Source organism: Brienomyrus brachyistius, chromosome 9 (genome assembly GCF_023856365.1).
Source record: "Brienomyrus brachyistius isolate T26 chromosome 9, BBRACH_0.4, whole genome shotgun sequence".
In the NCBI taxonomy this organism is placed as follows: Eukaryota; Metazoa; Chordata; class Actinopteri; order Osteoglossiformes; family Mormyridae; genus Brienomyrus; species Brienomyrus brachyistius.
Window position 1 is genome coordinate 15,290,017 of NC_064541.1, and position 18,655 is coordinate 15,308,671.

Sequence of the window (18,655 nt, forward strand, 5' to 3'; positions counted from 1 at the left end):
GCAGTGGTTAGCATTGTTGCCTCACACCTCTGGGACCCGGGTTCGTGTCTCCGCCAGGGTCACATGTGTGCGGAGTTTGCATGTTCTCCCCATGTCGTCGTGGGGTTTCCTCCGGGTACTCCGGTTTCCCCCCACAGTCCAAAAACATGCTGAGGCTAATTGGAGTTGCTAAATTGCCCGTAGGTGTGCACGTGAGAGTGAATGGTGTGTGAGTGTGCCCTGTTATGGGCTGGCCCCCCATCCTGGGTTGTTCCCTGCCTCGTGCCCATTGCTTCTGGGATAGGCTCTGGACCCCCCGTGACCCAGTAGGATAAGTGGTTTGGAAAATGAATGGATGGATGGAAATGTGGCGTAATTTACAACATATTTGACATGTCACATTTTTAATGAGGGCATCACATACAATCATCTACATAACAGTGGGTTTGTTTACGGGGGCCGGTGCTGCGATGTGATGTTCTGAAGGTGTAACGGGGGACATCGTCTCCCGCAGCTGATTTGGCAGCGTCCACCGCCACCTTTCTCACGACTCGAGCGAGCGTGTAGTGAGCGTGTAGCGAGCGTGTAGCGAGCGTGTAACCTGTCCCCATGTCCCCAAGCCTTACACAACACAACATCTGTCTACCTTCCTTCTCACACACCGTGAGAAAAGAAGAAGAAAAAGCTTTATGGAAAAAAGCGCAGACAGAAGTAAACACAAGGCACAGTCTCCGTTTCACTTCCCGCCGTTCGGGCTGTAAACAGTCGAGTTACTCAACAAGTCCGTTCCTGGGCCACATCTCTGCAGCTCTTTCTTCAGCTCTTAGCAACACGCATCGCACTTCCAGTTTGTGAAGATTTCCTCATTCCTTATGCTGGTCGTATTGCCATCAGAGATGAGTAAGAGGGTGTGATTAATGTTTGCTGTTGATGAGTTCCCCATTTGACTTCTCTCACTCTTCCTACAGCTGCCCATATCGGTGTAGGTATCAGTGGCCAGGAGGGCATACAGGCCGTGCTGGCGTCAGACTACTCCTTCTCCCAGTTCCGCTTCCTGCAGCGCCTCCTGCTGGTCCACGGCCGCTGGTCCTACCTGCGCATGTGCCGTTTCCTCTGTTACTTCTTCTACAAGAACTTTGCCTTCACCATGGTGCACTTCTGGTTTGGGTTCTTCTGCGGCTTCTCTGCCCAGGTGAGAGGGCGGATGAGAGCTGCCGTCCGTGGTCTGGCTCACACCTGGTTTTACGATGCCATCCGACTCGGACCACTTGCTGAGGTCATATGGGATCTGGGATGACCACATACCTTTTGTCATGTGAACATTAATGCAGCCCCTTTTGTGGGGCTATTTGACCTTCTAGCGGAAGTAACGTGAGCATTATGGAAATCTGAAGTGGTCAGCTGGACCCTATGGAGATCCATGATAGATAGTGGTGTAAATGCCGATGGATCTCAGCTGCCAACTTGTGATCAGGTTGCCCAAGATGCATTTTGAACCCAAGTGTAAACAGGGCCTTAGTTTGCAGTGGGACCAGATCTGGAACAAGCTTATCAGCCCTTTGGCAGAGGGTGGTCATCTGTACTAGTACTAGTGGATAATCAAAACCTCTTTCATTGCCTGAAATGTGGCTGTGTTCTCTTCTCAGACGGTGTATGACCAATACTTCATCACCCTCTACAACATCGTGTACACATCCCTGCCAGTCCTAGCTATGGGCATTTTTGACCAGGTAACGCAAAATCCACCCACCTAAAACAATTATGCTCCTCCTTCGACTCTACATCTCCACATGTGGTCTTTTTGCTCCCCCCCCCCCCCCCCCCCCCAGGATGTCCCAGAGCAGCGCAGTCTCGAATACCCCAAGTTGTATGAGCCGGGCCAGCTCAACCTGCTCTTCAACAAGCGGGAGTTCTTCATCTGCATCGCGCAAGGCATCTATACCTCGGTGGTGCTCTTCTGCGTGCCCTACGCGGTGCTTTCCCAGGCCACGCGCAACGACGGCATCCCCCTAGCCGATTACCAGACCTTTGCAGTCACCGTGGCAACCTCCCTGGTTATCGTGGTTAGCGTGCAGGTGAGGCCCACTCGTTGGCATGGCAACATTGTTATTTTTGGCTGATGTCAGAACTGTTGTGTTGATGGTCTGGGAGCAGGGGTGTAGGGAGCACTTCTCGGCCCTCTGACATAATGTCACCTTTGCCCCCCTTGTTTCATGCCAACTGATGTGGGCGGGGGGCTATTATTCAGGGCCCTCTCCAGTCCTACAGGGAAAATTCCTGCCCCCCGTGACAGCTCACTAAGTCGGGGGGGGCCTTAATTTTAAGAAGTTCCTGTTTTAAAACCAAAAAGAAGTATTGTAACTAATTACTTTGATCTTTTTTTCCACTTAAGATAAAATCTACAGTCTCTAACTTGGCGCTTCCTGTTTTTGTGACAATAGACCATAAGGACTTTCACTGCCCTACTGGGTCTTGGCAAAGATATCTAGATATTCTTAATATTGGAGGAAGAGCCATAGGCACACCCACTGCTGTGTACTACATCGTCGGTCCTGCCTGTGATTTGTGGATTTTCAATTAACTTGATTAGAAGGTTTATCTAAAGGACAGGAAGGTTCGCGAAACGTAACTGAAAGATAACCCAGTAACCTCTGTGCGTCTTCATTATCATCCTGATTCATGCTGTCTGTGAGGTTAGCGGTCATATGCAAATGACACAGATCTAGGAAGATACTGAGCACTGCCGTTTCGGCACAGATGCTGCTAACGTCACTGAAGGCATTGTGAGTAACGGAGATGAGACCTGAAGTGCCCTTCTCTTCCCTTCCTTCTGTTTGTATTTTGGGTTCAGATTGCACTGGACACTGGCTACTGGACGGCCATCAACCATTTCTTCGTCTGGGGCTCCCTTGGCGCCTACTTCACCATCTTGTTTGCCATGCACAGCAACATACTCTTCAGCATCTTCCCAAACCAGTTCCACTTTTTCGGTGAGGCACTGCATTCTTCTACATACTGCATGTACATTCTTCGCACTGTACAAATCCCACTGCATCCGCTTCAGGAATCGGTGTTATTCTAAATACTGCTCTCAAACTGCACAAATCTCACTGTTATTACTAATGCATCCACTTTAGAAACTAGAGTTACTTTGAATGCTTTACTTAAACTGCAGGAAATTACAGTTACATTTCCACTCTATCCACTTTAGAATCTGGAGTCTGCCTGAATGCTGCACTTAAGCTGCATGAATCGCAGTAAAATTACCGCAGAGTCACATTCAAACTGCGCAAATTCCTCTTATGTGTTAGGGATACTACCTACCATTGGATTTTTTTCTGCATTTTCCTTTTTCTTACTGCAGGCAGTGCTCAGAACACCCTGATACAGCCCGTAGTGTGGATGACCATCGCTCTGGCGACTGTGGTCTGCATCGTTCCAGTCCTGGCATTCCGCTTTCTCAAACTTGACCTTAAACCTCAGCTCTCAGACACGGTAGGAGTGTCTATTTTTGAGATGGGTCCCAAATTTCACCATTCTATTAATGATTAACATTCAAAAGCCGTGTCAACAATCCTTGGTCTGTACTCCACAAATATTGGCTCAAGTGCAGGATGTCATCTCCCTGGCCATCCAGTGCTCTGAAGTGCGGGTATCCAGTGTTGATGACGGATGGTTAAATAAATGGCCCTGCCCTCCAAACCTTTCTCTTCTGCAGGTGCGATACACCCAACTCGTGCGTCAGAAGAAACGGAAGCCGGGAGGACGTGGTGGGCGTGGTGCCCATGGAGGCGTGGCCGGGCTGGGAGGCGGGGCTCTGGGTCGGCTGGGCCGGGCCGGTTCGCGGCGCTCTGGCTACGCCTTCGCCCACCAGGAGGGCTTCGGGGAGCTCATCACCTCAGGGAAGAACATGCGGCTCAGCTCCTTGGCGCTGGCCACCTTCGCCTCACGCCACAGTGCCAGCTGGATCGACACACTGCGTAAAAAGAAGCAGCAGCCCGCCCAGCCCGGGGGCGAGGGCAGCCCAGCCTCGTCCTACACTGCTCCCCTCTCCACCTCCTCCTCCATGCTGGGACCCCCAGATACCCAGGCGGAAGAGGTGGCGAACACCCCGCTGGGCCTGGCCCCCTCCGGCAGCGGCAGTGCCGTCACCCCCACCCCAGCGAGGAGTCCGGGGGGAGAGTCAACCGGAGGCTGGGCAGTCAGCCTTGGAGCTGTGCAGGTAACGGCCACTGCATCAGGACCAAAGTCTGGCGTAACATCTCACATACCATTTCATGTACGAGGGGAGGCCCAGCGGTGCAGTGCTTAGTGTCCTTAACTCCCCACTTCTGGAGACCAGGGTTCAAGTCCTTTGCTCTACTGGTGTGGAGTTTGCATGGTCTCCAGTCCCCCCCCCCCCCCCCCCCCATAGTTGTACGCCCTGCAATGGATTGACATTTCGTCCAGCGTATCCCCTAACTTTGTGCCCTGCGCTACCCAGGACAAGGTTAGAATTAGGATCTGGGTGACACTGACTAGGATAAGCGGTTGGAAGTTTGAGGGGGGGCATATCCGATAGGGGTCTTAAATTCTTATTACTTTGTCTGCAGCCAGATTTTAACTTTTTCCCCCCCCCCGTAGGAGGCGCTTTTTGGCTGGAGGGGGGTGGGCGCCCGCATCAGTGGGGCCAGCAGCCCAGGACCCCCTCCCATCGTCGAGGAGACCTCTATGGCCGAGTGAGGCGCATCACAGCGGAGAGGCTGCTCCGGGTTAAGCTCCGACCGAACGTCCCACTTTGCACAGCTGAACTGCTGGTGCCCGTGTTCAGGGGAAGGCGCCTGAACCATTGGCCACTTTGAGCAGAAAGGACACAGTGTCTCCTGAGCACCGCTATGGCCAAGGGGCCCCTTCTGACGAGAGGCTCACAGCCACAGCCAGCCTACGGGAGGGAAAACGGCAACACCACAAAGACAAGTCTCCACATCCGTGAGAGCGGTTCTCTTTTCCGTCCGTTTGGACAGCGCCACTGACCTGAGCCATGCCTCCTATGCACAGCAACGTGAAATACATAAATGCAATATAAAAATGAGACAGTGTGATTACAGTTTGATTACATTTCCACTGTGTGCAGACTACTGCGTAGCCATGGAGACGAGGAAAACGGAGAGTAAAAAGTATAACAAACGAGTAATAATAATACTGAAAGTGTTGCAGGGTGCCGTGCTAATCTACTTTTGTAAGAAACTACCGCACCTGCATTAAATAACTAAAATCCCAAGCTTGCTGAGTTACTAAGCTGATCCTACACTTTGGAGCGCTCATTCTGAGATCTGCATTGTGTTACAAAGGGTTCTAAAGCTTATTCCACAGACAGCATCCATAAAGACTCTCAGGCAGTCGATGGGAGCTGGTGTCTCTCGAATGCTGACGTCAGACGGTCGATCTGCCTCCACTGCGCTGATTCTTTGAACAGTTGCGCAGTGCGGCCAACGCCATTTACTCTGTTTTACGTCCATTAAAAAGGAAAACCGCTGTTCCTTTCAACAGTTACCACCTGGGTCAACAATGAGTCACATCGGTTCCCCTTTTACCGCTGCTCCTGTGGTCCGTAGTGTTTTAAGACTAACTTGTGAAAATACGCCGTGACGTAGAAACCGGTCAGGGTTACCACAAATACCAACGGTAAACAGCGTGAATTAGAAGCGCGAGCGGCAAGTCGCTATCTCCGCAGTGATGTATCCCATCTGCCTGAGGATGACGGATTTCGTCCGGATGGAATTCAGAACTGGCAGCCAATGACTGTATTCGGGATATGGACGCTGTTCGCTTGGACCGCCTGGACAGCAGGAAACGCTGAGAGAGCGATGTCTGTGCGCACTTCAGTTCTCAGTGAGAACGCATATCTGCCTGACCGAACCAGCCCCGGATACAGCACCCTACGCGTCCAGCCCCTATTTCTCTGCACCATATTGGTGCACTCCCACAGATAAAGCACTCCGAACCAGGCAGGTCTGAACTCTGTCGCCGTGCGTTTTCGATAAGAATAACTCAACCTGCATTTATCAGGCCAACGCACGTAGATAGGACTTGGGAAAATTTGGGATTCTTTAAAGACTATTGATTAGCTCGAACGTCTATAAGGCGTGGGATCCTCGCAGAACGACAGACAGCTTGACGGAGTACAGAAAATGAAGTAAAAAAAAAATTAAAAGCTCTGACTCCTGAAAAAATAGCAGATCCTCACTGCTTTGTCTTCTCAATCAGTTTTGAATAAAGAAAGTAGTAAAGTGCAATGTTAGCTTTCAAATTGTTATATAGTAAATTGAAATAGAGCATATTTGACATGGTTAGTAACCTGGTCAAAACTTGAGTTTGGTCAAGCCAATCTTGTATCTGCCTGGCCTTTTCTGTTGCTGTCTAGACTGTGAAAACTCAGTGTTCAAACTGAACAGGTGGTTTAAAGGCAGTCAATAAATTATCTGATTGGCCCTCGCGCTCTTGAGGGCAGCATATCAGCTTGGTCTGTGCCTCATTTTTGTCCTGGCTGTTATTTACGCGCGTCCATGCACCGGAGTTGTGACGGATGTGTGCCCTAGCACCACAGCGCCCTAAGTCGCTTATGTGGCCCCGAGTGTGTTCGCTGAACATGTTCGTTGAGAAAGGTGTTTGTTTCGCAAGTTCCGTGGCACAGACAAACTGCAAGAGAAAACCCATCATAAACCGCAAAAAGTGGGTGGAGACTAAAGGAAATAGGAAGACATTATACGGGCGAGATAAAGATTCATATAAAAGATTGCGTAGTGTGTGTGTCTGTGTGTGTGTGTGGGGGGGGGGGGGTAGGGTTAGGTTTTATTAAAAACCTGTTTTTCGTAATTTGTGAATGCAGTGCGCCTCCTTAATTAAGGGGTCTGATTGTGATAAAAATTAACACATAATTTACACAAATTAATTTATTAATGTACATTGTTTTTTATACGTTTGTATTTTGACGCCATGAACAGTAAAAGAGCACACGCAATGGAGTTATCAGTGTGTTTGAAAAATACCTGGAGCGTAAATGTATGGTTTGCCCTTTTTCGGCGTTGTGTGGTGTCGTAAGACCGGATTTATTAACCAACTGCAAGCCAAACAGACGTGAGAAAGGAAGAGGGACATTAGTTTGCGCCTTCCTCTTCGAGCAGTTATTTTTATGGACGTGGAAGGTTCGTTTAAGGGGCTTGGTATCTCTCAGTTCATTTCCGTGTAACACTTAAGGAGTATTACAACCTGTTTGGTTATTATAACCAAGGGCAACGAGTCGGCATCGCTGTCACATACCGACATCTATACTTTCTTTTGGTGGTTACAATGTAACCTTTTCGATTATTATTTTTTTAAAAGTTATGTATATAGTAATGTTAAGCCATTCTGTTCTTTTATTTACTTTTGTAATTGGAATGTAGCTTTTTCAGTCCATTTTCATAACAGAAGTAAAATGCATATTAGTGCTACGACTAAATACCTGTGGCTTCTAATGATGGTCCGCGTAGGATCTTTTCAAGAAGGACTTTGTCGTCGAAAAGGTAGGACTGCTTTATATCTGTACAAATCTATCTAAATAAGAGGATCCGGAAAACACTTTACTTGATGGGATACGAATAGTTAATAACTCGGCTAATACTGAAATACAAATTATGAACAAATCGTGAACAAGTATAGATGTTACTTGATATGTGAGATGTGTCACGATTCATGAACAAACATGATATCAGTATTTCGCTTGTGTTATTCATTACTTGTTCCTTCAATACTTCCACAGTACTTCCTTCAGCAGTTCACAAATGTTTTTATTTTATATGTTTTACAAAAGAATTAACGTACAGATATAACTGTACTAATAAATGTAGTAACTGCTTGGGATGGAAGATGCATCATGATTCTTTATTGATTAAAATCAGTATTTAACTTCTGCAGTTCGTGGCTAGTTTCTTCAGTAATCAACGCTTTACAAAATTGACGTACAGATATAGTAACACATATAGTAACTGCTCGACTTAAAACGTGTCACGATTCATTAATGATTAATTAACATGAGATCAGTATATAAGACTTAGTTTGTTGTTAATTAATTCGTAAGTAATAGTTTAAATACTATTCGTGCCCTGTCATGTAAAGCGATACCCGTAACCCTTTAACGCACTTCACGCCATAGCATAACCGACTGTTATGTTAAGTCTGCGGTTTTTGTCTGACTGCTTTCTGTAGCTCGTTCTCATACATTTGCGAGGATGTATTACAAAACAGCTGTGTGTTTGTGTGTGTGTGTGTGTGTGTGTGTGTGCGTGCTACAAACAACTTTAATGTACCCCCCAAAGGTACAACAATGTTCTGTACAATCAATTCTTGCACTTTAGAATTTACATGTACTACAGCTGGGGTACAATTGGCAGCTCCCCAGTGACGTCAAAGTTAGATATACCAATGTTTGGTATTTTGTACAGTAATGTGTGTGTATTCAGTACTGTGCAAAAGTCTTAGGCAGTCAAAACGAATGTTTGAAGCTGTTTATTTGTGGGTGACAAAACCCGGAATTTAACATTAGAATGTGTGCGAATTAAGAATAACAATAAAAACTTTTAAAATTTCATCTCGTGTCCAAAAAGTCTCAGATATTTTGTTGGATGAAGGCTGCTTCAGGTCCCAAAGCCCCCTAAGGGGCACCTCAGCCATTCTCTGTATTTATTAAATTCACCATCAGCTCACTTAATAAACTGATTTAATTAGTTCAGAAAAGTCAATGAGGCATTGATTAGTTATAGGAGGTGCACTAGTGGTTGATGGCTGCTGGAAATAATGGGGTGATTTTAGCAGCTGTTTTGAAATTACTAATCTGACACCCTTTGACAGGCATAATAACATAGTTTTACACCAACATGAAGGTCAGTTACACATAATTTTTTTTTTTGAGCTGCCTAAGACTTTGGCACAGATTATGTATGTGCATATAAGGCCTATGTATATTTTTTTTCCTACAAAAAATAAAGTGTTTTGTGGTAGTTTTGCATATGAAAAATGATTAATTGAAACACACAGATTATTTGTCAATCATCTAAATATTTGGTGTCCTGGATCAGATCTTCTGGATAGTGGGATTTAGTGGCATAAAACCAAACGCTAGTATGTGTTTATATATGAACTGCTCTTTATATGCTAGAACATTGGGCAAGAGAATGTGTCCCGAGGGATGGACAGACAGAAGTTAGTGGGAAGATCGCAAGAGGAACTGAAAGACGCACTTGATTAGTCGTGCAGTTTCACCTCATTTATCTCCACATTCAGCCACAGTTTTGCTGATAGCTATATGTACCCAATCACGTGAACATGCCAATGGATACTAAGCATAAACAGTACATTTAGTATGTCCTTTACAGCTTAAACTGCCATATATTTTATTCATTTGTAAACATTTTCTGTGTTCTGCAGAACCCCTCCCTGGTGTGCAGGTTTTGGCCCCGGGAGGCATCGTAACTCTGAGCTGCAGTGGCCAAATCACAGTGGATGGAGTTGGTGTCACCTTGACGACCGCAAGCCAGGCAGGAAGAGATGGAGAGGAGCTTGCGAGGACAAGGGACGCTGTGAGCGTGGGCGGCAGTTATGGGGACATCACGACTTCTAGGAGTCCACCCTCGACTGCCTTAGGGGTGGAGCTAAAAGGGAAAGATTCGAGTGCAGTGACCGTCAGCCGTAACTGGCCTTCAGGTGATGCCACCACTAGTGAGAAGGATGCCACAATGTTCCAAGAGGCCACATCTGTGGAGGTGGGTGATGTGAGCAGGACAAAGGTCAGGGCCCCTCGGCAAGCAAGGTGGCCAGTGAAGGACTCCAGGTCACGCGTGCACTGGAAGCTGGATGGTCGTCCCATGCGAGTCACTGGAGAAGAGGTGGACACACTGCACCTCGGCCCATTTTTTGCATCCAAGTCTGGAAATTACAGCTGTCACCAGGGAAGCAAAATGATCTTCTCAGTGAAAATAATGGTGGAGGGTGAGTGCACTCACACTGCTCGCCCAACACGAGTCGCTCATACGCCACTCTCACAAATGCACGTGTGTCAAATTGCGAAATAGATTCGTGGCCATGTGTTACATGGTTATAGTGTTCATTCCTAGAACAAGAGAAGAACAACTTCATTGCCACTTACACCAATGTACAGAAGTGCACCCATGAAGTACTTTGTATGGCCCCTCCTGTGGTAGACAAGTTGTTTGTCAGAGAAGCCTTTCTGCACAGCACTGTTAGACCTTTTAGCTTTAAAGAGTCTGATCATTCTCCTCTGATCCCACTCAATATCAAGGGTCTTTCAGCCACTGAAATACATGAGACAAAGGGCAACTCATCTGCATCTGGATGATGCCGTAAAGTTGCCCACTTTATATATATAAAGTTGCCCACTGCCAATCACAAAGTTTTTCAAATACATATTTGTTGTCCCTTATCAATGGGAAAGTGCCTGAGCAACATCCGTCAGCAACACTGCCCGGCAAAGTTGCCCTGTGTATCGTCACGCTTACTGGTGTCTTGCCGCATCGCTTCAGATCCCAAACCTCCTCTGTGGGACACCTCAGGCATCCCATGTATTTAAATTTCCCCACCAGTTCTCCTAATTAATTAACTTCATTAGTAAAATAAGGCATCGACTAGGCAAACGTGGTAGGCTTCCCTGAAAAAGCCCACTGTCATCCCCACAGCTCCTCCAGAACAGCCCTCGTTATCTTGCTACCAAAAGTCACCCACAAGTCACATCCGCTGTGAATGGCAAGCCAGTCAGCCGGTGACCCCAACCCCCCTGTGTCACCTCCTGCTGAAAAAAGGGTCTGTATGTCAAGCTTTTTGCAAATGACGCCCAGATACCCTGCAGGCGTCCTTCAAGTGCCCCCTACTGCTCACCAAGAGAACTAAGCTAAGGCATTTAAATGGCAGCTTTTATTATTCAGGCTGTATAATTTAATTCTGCGGGGTAATTATTACGGTCAGCTGTTATAGCAGCATAATGGGTAGCAGCTAAAACATTTGAGTCGTTGCCTCTTTTCCCTGCAGGTTGTTGGATCAAACTACAGTGAAGCCGTGTAGCTATTCGAAGCTCCAGAATCGCTGCTGGTGTGTGTTGGACAAGAAGACAGAGGGGAGCAGAGACAGTTACTGGGCGTCACTGTGCGTCTACAACACTGCTGGTCATGTTACCAGCCCCCCAGTCGCTCTCCATCCACAAGATGTCGGTGAGTAGCAGTGATGCTCCAGCCACTGTATCTGGTCTTCTTGATGTTGTTGGACCTTGATTGGTGTGGAACCAGGTCAGACAGATGTTCTGATCAGTCACTGGCCCTTATAAAGAATGCACGCTACTAGCTTCTGTAAAATATCATGCACTGAGCCTGGGATTGGATTGCTGGACAAAAGGTCGTCGCAATTCTGCCTTGACATGTCGAACGATGCAATGGCTGCGTTAGTTCTTTCGTTTTCAACAGCCACATCTGAAATAGAATAGAATATCTTTATTGCTATTGTACAATGTAACTGTGTTCTTTCCACCAATGCTACATGTTATAAAAGATAAATTAAAATGGAATAAAATAAGTAAATAAAATGAATAATATGCACGATATAGATGTACAGTATCAAACTAAATGGTGAATAATAATGCTGTAGTGCAGTGACATAGTTCTTTAGTGTTAAACAGTGTGTATTTTCTTAAATTGAGTCTTTTGTCTTCTTGGCCGTCCCCAGTTAAGCCGGACCCCCCGTATAATGTGTCAGTGCATAGTCAAGAAGGGAAAAAACACTGGCTGATAGTGTCTTGGAAATATCCTCGCTCGTGGAAGGGTAATTTCTACAAACTCACTTTCCAACTGCAGTATTTCGTGGTCCTGCAGGGGAATCCCAGAGGCATGGTGAGTGCGATATACTGTCTCGTTACGCTAATGAGCTGTTTGTGTGCATATGACATACCGCAAGCTGGAAATATCCAACCATCCATCCATTTTCCAAAGCGCTTATCCTATTGGGTCGCGGGGGGGTCCGGAGCCTATCCCGGAAGCAATGGGCACGAGGCAGGGAACAACCCAGGATGGGGGGCCAGCCCATCGCAGGGCACACTCACACATCATTCACTAATACATGCACTCCTATGGGCAATTTAGCAAGTCCAATTAGCCTCAACCGGAGTACCTGGAGGAAAACCCACGACGACATGGGGAGAACATGCAAACTCCACACGCATGTGACCCAGGCGAAGACTCGAACCCGGGTCCCAGAGGTGTGAGGCAACAGTGCTAACCACTGTACCACCATGCCGCCCCATGCTGGAAATATATGTATTAAATATATTATTCAATCTAAAATACTAAATGTAGAAATGTTGTATTCACTCATGTGTCTCATTTACAAGCTTGATGCAATTTAGCGTTGATCTCTTTTGCCTGAATTTTGAAACCATTGATTCAGTCTAGCTTGTTGGATTATAGAAAAACATTTTTTTCTTCTTCAGTTACAACCTTCTGATGTAACTATATTGATCTCAGATTGTAATATGAAAAAAAACACTATACATAACTACATACGCTACAAATATACATATTATACCAAGGGTGTTGAACTCAGGTCCTGGGGGGCTGGAGCCCTGTGTAGCTTAGTTCTTTCCCTGTTCCACCACATTCAACTCCAGCTATGTGGTAATCAACACAAGAAGTTGAATCGGGTGTGTTAAATGAGGGGAAACCCAGGATTGGAGTTTGACACCCCTGTACTATATACCATGCTCAGCTATGACACGAGAGGTACCGTATTTCCTAGACTACGCATGCAACCAGAATTGGTTTCTACCATTCGTCCAAGATTGCATGAGGAAAAAAAATAGAAATTTCAATTAAAAACTAGAACCCCATGGGCCATTCTGTTAAAGAACAGTGACATTAATAAACTGATATGAGTCAGGGTGACAGCATAAGAACATAAGAACTATACAAATGAGAGGAGGCCATTTGGCCCATCATGCTCGCTTGGGGAGAACTAAACTAATAGCTCAGAGTCGTTAAAATCTTATCTACCTCTGATTTAAAGGAACCCAAGGATTTAGCTTGCACTACATTATCAGGAAGGCTATTCCATACTCTAGACTCAGACTACGCGCTGTGTAAAGAAGTGCTTCCTTAAATCCAGCTTGAAATGTTCTCCCGCTAATTTCCACCTATGGCCACGAGTTCGTGTATTTAAACTAATGCTGAAGTAACTATTTGGTTGAACAGCATCCAAACCTGTTAGAATCTTATATACCTGGATCATGTCCCCCCTCAGTCTCCTTTGCTTGAGACTGAACAGATTTAGCTCAAGTAACCGTTCCTCATATGACAATGTTCCATGCATGTTCCATGTTACTTACAAAGGTGAATCCGTGGGCCTTGTCAGTGAGTCTATTAAGAAGCAGATGTGAATTATATGACAGGCGTAACATAAACACAACTTTAACCACGCCATGGAAAAGGTTGGCCTCACAATGCTAACTGCTACCCTGTACCATAACAAACCTTAACCCCTAGGGTATAAAGTATGCTAAGAGTATGATCAGCATTATTAAAATAGCCACATTGAACTCTATTTATCTTTTTCTATCAGAGATACAAGCGAAACAGATTAAGTTAATTCATCTTGTAACGCGGTACTCCAAGGCAAAAATGTTTCAGGAAAATGAAAAGGCCTGACAAGCTGTAATGTGACTCACTTCCTGCATGCAGCGTGTCCGTTTGGGCAGCGAGCGGCTTCGCTTCCTCTTGTTTACGATTTTGCATCAAGGGGCAGAGTCCCGCATTGTTCAGCCCAGTGCTCTGCTTCAGTTCTGCCAGCTTGTGTGTCTCCCCCCTGCCCTTCCCCTTTTTGGTGTCCCAGCATAACTCTAAACCTCCCTGGGTTTCTATGGCCTCACGCGTAATGCCGCGCCCAGTCTGACTGACCCCCTTCATCATGTTTCACAGCAAGAGGTTCACACTCCTAAGCTGAACTACACAATCAAGGATGCCACCCCCAGAGTCAAGTACCTCCTGCGGGTTCGAGGCAGAGAGGAGTTTGGCATCGGGCACTGGAGTGACTGGAGCCCGCAGCTCTATGCTTACACCTGGACAGGTGAGAGCCCCTATTATATGGAATATATATACACAATAATCACTTATTACATGCACAATAACAAATGCTGCTCAGTGGGTTAACACTGCTGCTCGACACCTCTGGAGACCAGGGTTCGAGTCTCTCCATGTGTGGGGTTTCTATGCCATTGAGGGGTTTCCTCTGGGTTCTGATGTGTTTGAATGGGTGGTTATTCCCTGCCTTGTGCCTGTTGGTTCCAAGACAAGCTCTAGACCCCAGTGACCCTACAAAAGACAAGCAGTATGGAAGATGAACGATGAAATAAATGAATGAATGGCATTATTAAATGCCTGTTTATTTAATAAACATTTGATGCACTGTTACACTCGATACACGTACGTGTCACCCCTGCTCCCAGCGACCAGTGAAACCATGACATTTTCAAAGGCTTGCATCTGCCCATCTGCGGTCTGCGGTCTGCGCAGCATTCAGTGTGAACTGCCCTTCTGTGGTTTTTTCATAGGCTCTGAAATAGTCTGTTTACGCTCCCTGTCTCACTCACCCTGTTTAACACGGTAAAAAAGAGCACATGCCAACTTGCAGGTGCGATGGACTCAAACTGCCAGTCCAGGAATGAGTGGTTGTGCCTAATGTCCCTCTGGGTATTAAGGATGTTCGTTTCATTATTAGCATCAGTGGTATGTAGGTAAACAGACGCCATCTTTTAATTCTTTCTGTCGCAGAATATTACATTTGAACGTCGAGTGTTTCGGCACAACATTACTTTTATTCCTGTTATTGTCACCCTAAGAATGTAACCGAAATAGCATTAAAATTGGCCGGTGAACATATAAGTAGATGTATGAAAACTGGTGCCCCTGCTGTAGCTCAACAAGTAGCGCATTGCACTAACAAAGCGAAGGTCATGGGTTCGCGTCCCAGGCAACGCACATAAATCGTAACCTTTTCCGCTACTGCAAGCCGCTTTAGATAAAAGTGTCTGGTAAATGTGCAGATAACTTGTTTGGGACCAGAGGTCAATGTGTGACGAGAGAAGCCGACTCTATTGTTATAATCATAACTCTGGCTTCTCTGCCATCTCCAGAGCCGACGACTATGCCAGCCTCCACCGATACAGTAGGCATTTTCATTCTTTAAATTCATATGTAAGCGCCTTTCCTGTGAAATGGGTCCCTCTGTCCTCCTCCTCATAGCTTTTTTTTACGGCCTTATCAGGTTCATGACTCCTGGTTTCCCGAGGGCTCTGGTATTGATGAAGATAACGCAGTGGGACGCGGTGAGTTGCATACACCTGCTGAGCGATCGGAAGCATGCATGAGTAACTTAGGAGTGTCATCCACAAACCTTTATATACACACGTAAATGTATGGTACTGTGCAAATGTTTTAGGCACTCAAAGAAAATGTTTCAAATGTTTCGATCCATGTAGTAAGTGTACATTTGCTCAGAAAAGATGAAAAACACAATGGATCATGAGAATATATGCAAATTAACAGCAACACAATAAAAACTAACAAGACTTTCTTCTGTTTACCGAACCGTCGCTAACATCTTGTTGCATGGCTAGAAGGACACGGATTCAGTTCCCAAACCTCCCCTCAATGGCACCCCACCCCTTGCATGCATAAATTAAATTTTACCACCAGCCAAATTAATTCATTTAATTGATTTTAAAAGCCCAACTGATATTGATTAGCCATACGTGTGTGCTAGCGGTCAAGACAACAAAGGCATGGCTGCATTGGTCGGCTGCTGCAAATACTGAAGTGATTTAGTAGAAGTTTTGACAAATGCAGTATTATAGTCAAACACCAACATGAAGATCATTTAAGCATCATTCTCCTTGGCTGCCTAAGACGTCTGCACTGTACAGTATAATAAATAACCCTGCAAATGCCCTACACTCTGTTGTAGTTTTTGTTCCGCACACGCCTGACAGCCAGTTACTGCTGCACGTGTCCTGGGTGATTGGAGTCTGCATGCTACTGGGCCTCATTGTCATGAGCGCCTTTGCCCTCAGGTACATCTTATACAATAGTGTTTCCCCTCTGGCCCTTACTGGGAGCTGGGAGGGAGCAAAAATGTGGACTGTCTGACAGGGAGCTCGGAGGGAGCGAAAACGTGCACTGGCTATGGGTCCCAGAGGACTGGATTGGGAAACACTGTCTTATATAATAGTGCATCCCAATCTGGCCCTTGGGGACCCTCGGACAGTCCACATTTTTGCTCCCTTACTTGGAGCTGGGAGGGAGCAAAAATGTGGACTGTCTGACAGGGAGCTCGGAGGGAGCGAAAACGTGCACTGGCTATAGGTCCCAGAGGACTGGATTGGGAAACACCTTCTTATATAACAAACCCATCTGGTCCTCAGGGACTCGCAGACAGTCCATGTTTTTGCAGGAGCTGGGAGGGAGCAAAAACGTGGGTTTGCTGTCATATGATATAAAGTTATCATTTTGGTGTCATGCACTGTTTCACTTCCTCAAATCCACTGTCTCTGGGGTTCTTTTGTTTCTTCTCGCCCTCCTTTTGTCCGCAGGCACAAGGTAAAGTTCATATTCAAACCTCATAAGCTGAGTGGTACTTCCCCTCCGCTGCCATCGGCCTCGGCTTCTTCAGCATCGCCTACAGAGGAAGGAAATCCCCTTGTGCGTGGAGAGCGGCCTGGTCCCCCACAGAACTCAGACCCCCCCTTTCCTGAGGAAGATGAGGCGAGTGCCGAAGGAATTCACCTCTCCAACTTGGGTTACTTCTTAGTACAAAGGGACTAAGAGACCTGGCACTTAGCCTCTGTACTTGTCAGATTTATATGCACTGCATTATATAGCATAAAGTGTACATCTGTATGAATGATGTAGTAAGATATTACTACACACCCATGTGAAGTACCTTTAGGTGACTATTGTGAGAGGCACTATATAAAAATTAATTTAATTGAATGTATACTTTGCTAATATAAACGCAAATCCGTTCATCTTTTTTGCAATAGAAAACTGTAATGGTTCAATACGCTGAGCCAATAGTATGTATATGAGTGTAAGATACCATAAAGCATTGCATTGTTTTTTAAACTATATGATACCATATTTGTTAGGTGGGAAAATGGACTGAGTTTTGAATTTCTGGTCTTGTGTCATAACCTGTTTGTATTTCACATGCATGTATTTGATTATATGTGGTGCTGTGTCTTATGCAGTCAAAGAAAATGTTTAAATGATCTTCATGGTAAAAAGTGTGTCAGCTTTTCAAAACCTTTCCTTAAGTCACCCCAATATTTGCAGCAACCAAACATACACCATCTTATTATATGACTCTTACTTGGCTAATCAAGACCTCATTGAGTTATTTAACTAATTAAGTTAGTTAATCGAAATAATGGTGAAATTTTATAAATATATGGATTGGGTGCCCCTGAGAAGAGGTTTGGGAACTGAAGCGTTCATCTAGCCACCCAACTAGATGTACTCTAACTTAAGAACTTAAGAAATTTCTGTTAGTTTTTATTGTTACTGTTAACTTGCATATGTTTTCATGTTAAACAGTTTTTTTTCTAAGCAAATATACATTCACAACCCAGTCAAACAACTTTAAACATTTGCTTTGACTGTGAAGACTTTCACAGCACTGTGTATAATATTAACTTGAGAATAAATGTGTATAAGTTCTACTGTTTTATAGCTCACTTGTCTGCTCAAGTGAAGAGCTGGCAGCCCTGCGCCATGTTCTGTTGCGGATGTTTTGTGAAGTTTGTGCCCTCAGCCGTGACGCTGAGTTTCACCCAGCGCCCTTGACACATTTCTGAAGTTGTCCAAAGAGCACAGGGCTGAGGAAATACATTTAAAAGTGAAACCTTAGTAATATGGAGCTGAACGAAAGACATACTGCACTTCGTTCTCTCTATAACAACCTTTCAGTACAAACTGGGGTGTCAGAGGTGTATGGATGCCCTGGCAGATTGGGACCCAGCATTGAATAAAGCCTCCAAAATTTACTAATGCCTTCCCCCCTCCCACATACCAAAATCTACCAAGGGGGACCCTCCCCTGCCTGCCGCAGCAGGACCCCAGACATGACTCCCATATTTCTTTAGATTAAAAATGCCCAAGCAGGGGGCCCAAGGTGACATTTCGTGATGGGGCCCAGAGTTCCTACTGTAACTCTGCCCCCCAGGTACAAAACAGAGAGTCCTTGCTTCCACATGTTAAAACTCACCATTTGGTGAAAGGTTCACATCAACCTGCTGAAAATATTTTTCATACATTTAGGTATTATACAGATGTCATATTATAAAAGTTAAAAACAATATTTAATATTTTATAACTACTGTATATAATGTCTGCGATGGGCTGGCCTCCCATCCTGGGTTGTTCCCTGCCTCGTTCCCATTGCTTCCGGGATAGGCTCCGGACCCCCTGCGACCCAGTAGGATAAGCGGATTGGAAAATGGATGGATGGATGTATATAATGTAAAGTAACATATAGCTATGATACTATCAAAAAACACAATTTAAAACTACTACTCTGAATGAATGAAAGAATGAAAATTATACTCTCTTTAGGA

At 45.5% G+C, this 18,655-nt stretch overlaps 2 protein-coding genes across 5 annotated transcripts in view; both read left to right on the forward strand.

Moving 5' to 3' along the window:
- atp8b2 (ATPase phospholipid transporting 8B2) overlaps nucleotides 1–6,476 on the forward strand; it is a 42,471-nt gene extending 35,995 nt beyond the window's left edge. For all 4 annotated transcript variants that reach the window (XM_049025322.1, XM_049025324.1, XM_049025323.1 and 1 more), the window contains 7 exons: nucleotides 948–1,171; nucleotides 1,626–1,709; nucleotides 1,809–2,054; nucleotides 2,831–2,969; nucleotides 3,344–3,474; nucleotides 3,698–4,201; nucleotides 4,603–6,476. In XM_049025322.1, the coding sequence (XP_048881279.1) occupies nucleotides 948–1,171; nucleotides 1,626–1,709; nucleotides 1,809–2,054; nucleotides 2,831–2,969; nucleotides 3,344–3,474; nucleotides 3,698–4,201; nucleotides 4,603–4,701 (1,427 nt within the window). In that variant the 3' untranslated portion in view covers nucleotides 4,702–6,476. The remainder of the gene's footprint in view (nucleotides 1–947; nucleotides 1,172–1,625; nucleotides 1,710–1,808; nucleotides 2,055–2,830; nucleotides 2,970–3,343; nucleotides 3,475–3,697; nucleotides 4,202–4,602) is intronic.
- Nucleotides 6,477–6,591: 115 nt separating this feature from the next.
- il6r (interleukin 6 receptor) lies at nucleotides 6,592–17,759 on the forward strand. The gene is made up of 10 exons (XM_049025325.1): nucleotides 6,592–7,523; nucleotides 9,424–9,984; nucleotides 10,689–10,812; nucleotides 11,038–11,216; nucleotides 11,725–11,888; nucleotides 13,965–14,112; nucleotides 15,179–15,210; nucleotides 15,310–15,370; nucleotides 16,009–16,114; nucleotides 16,634–17,759. The coding sequence occupies exons 1-10, from the start codon at nucleotides 7,436–7,438 to the stop codon at nucleotides 16,863–16,865; spliced, it is 1,695 nt and encodes a 564-aa protein (XP_048881282.1). The 5' UTR covers nucleotides 6,592–7,435; the 3' UTR covers nucleotides 16,866–17,759.
- The last annotated feature ends 896 nt before the right edge of the window (nucleotides 17,760–18,655 follow it).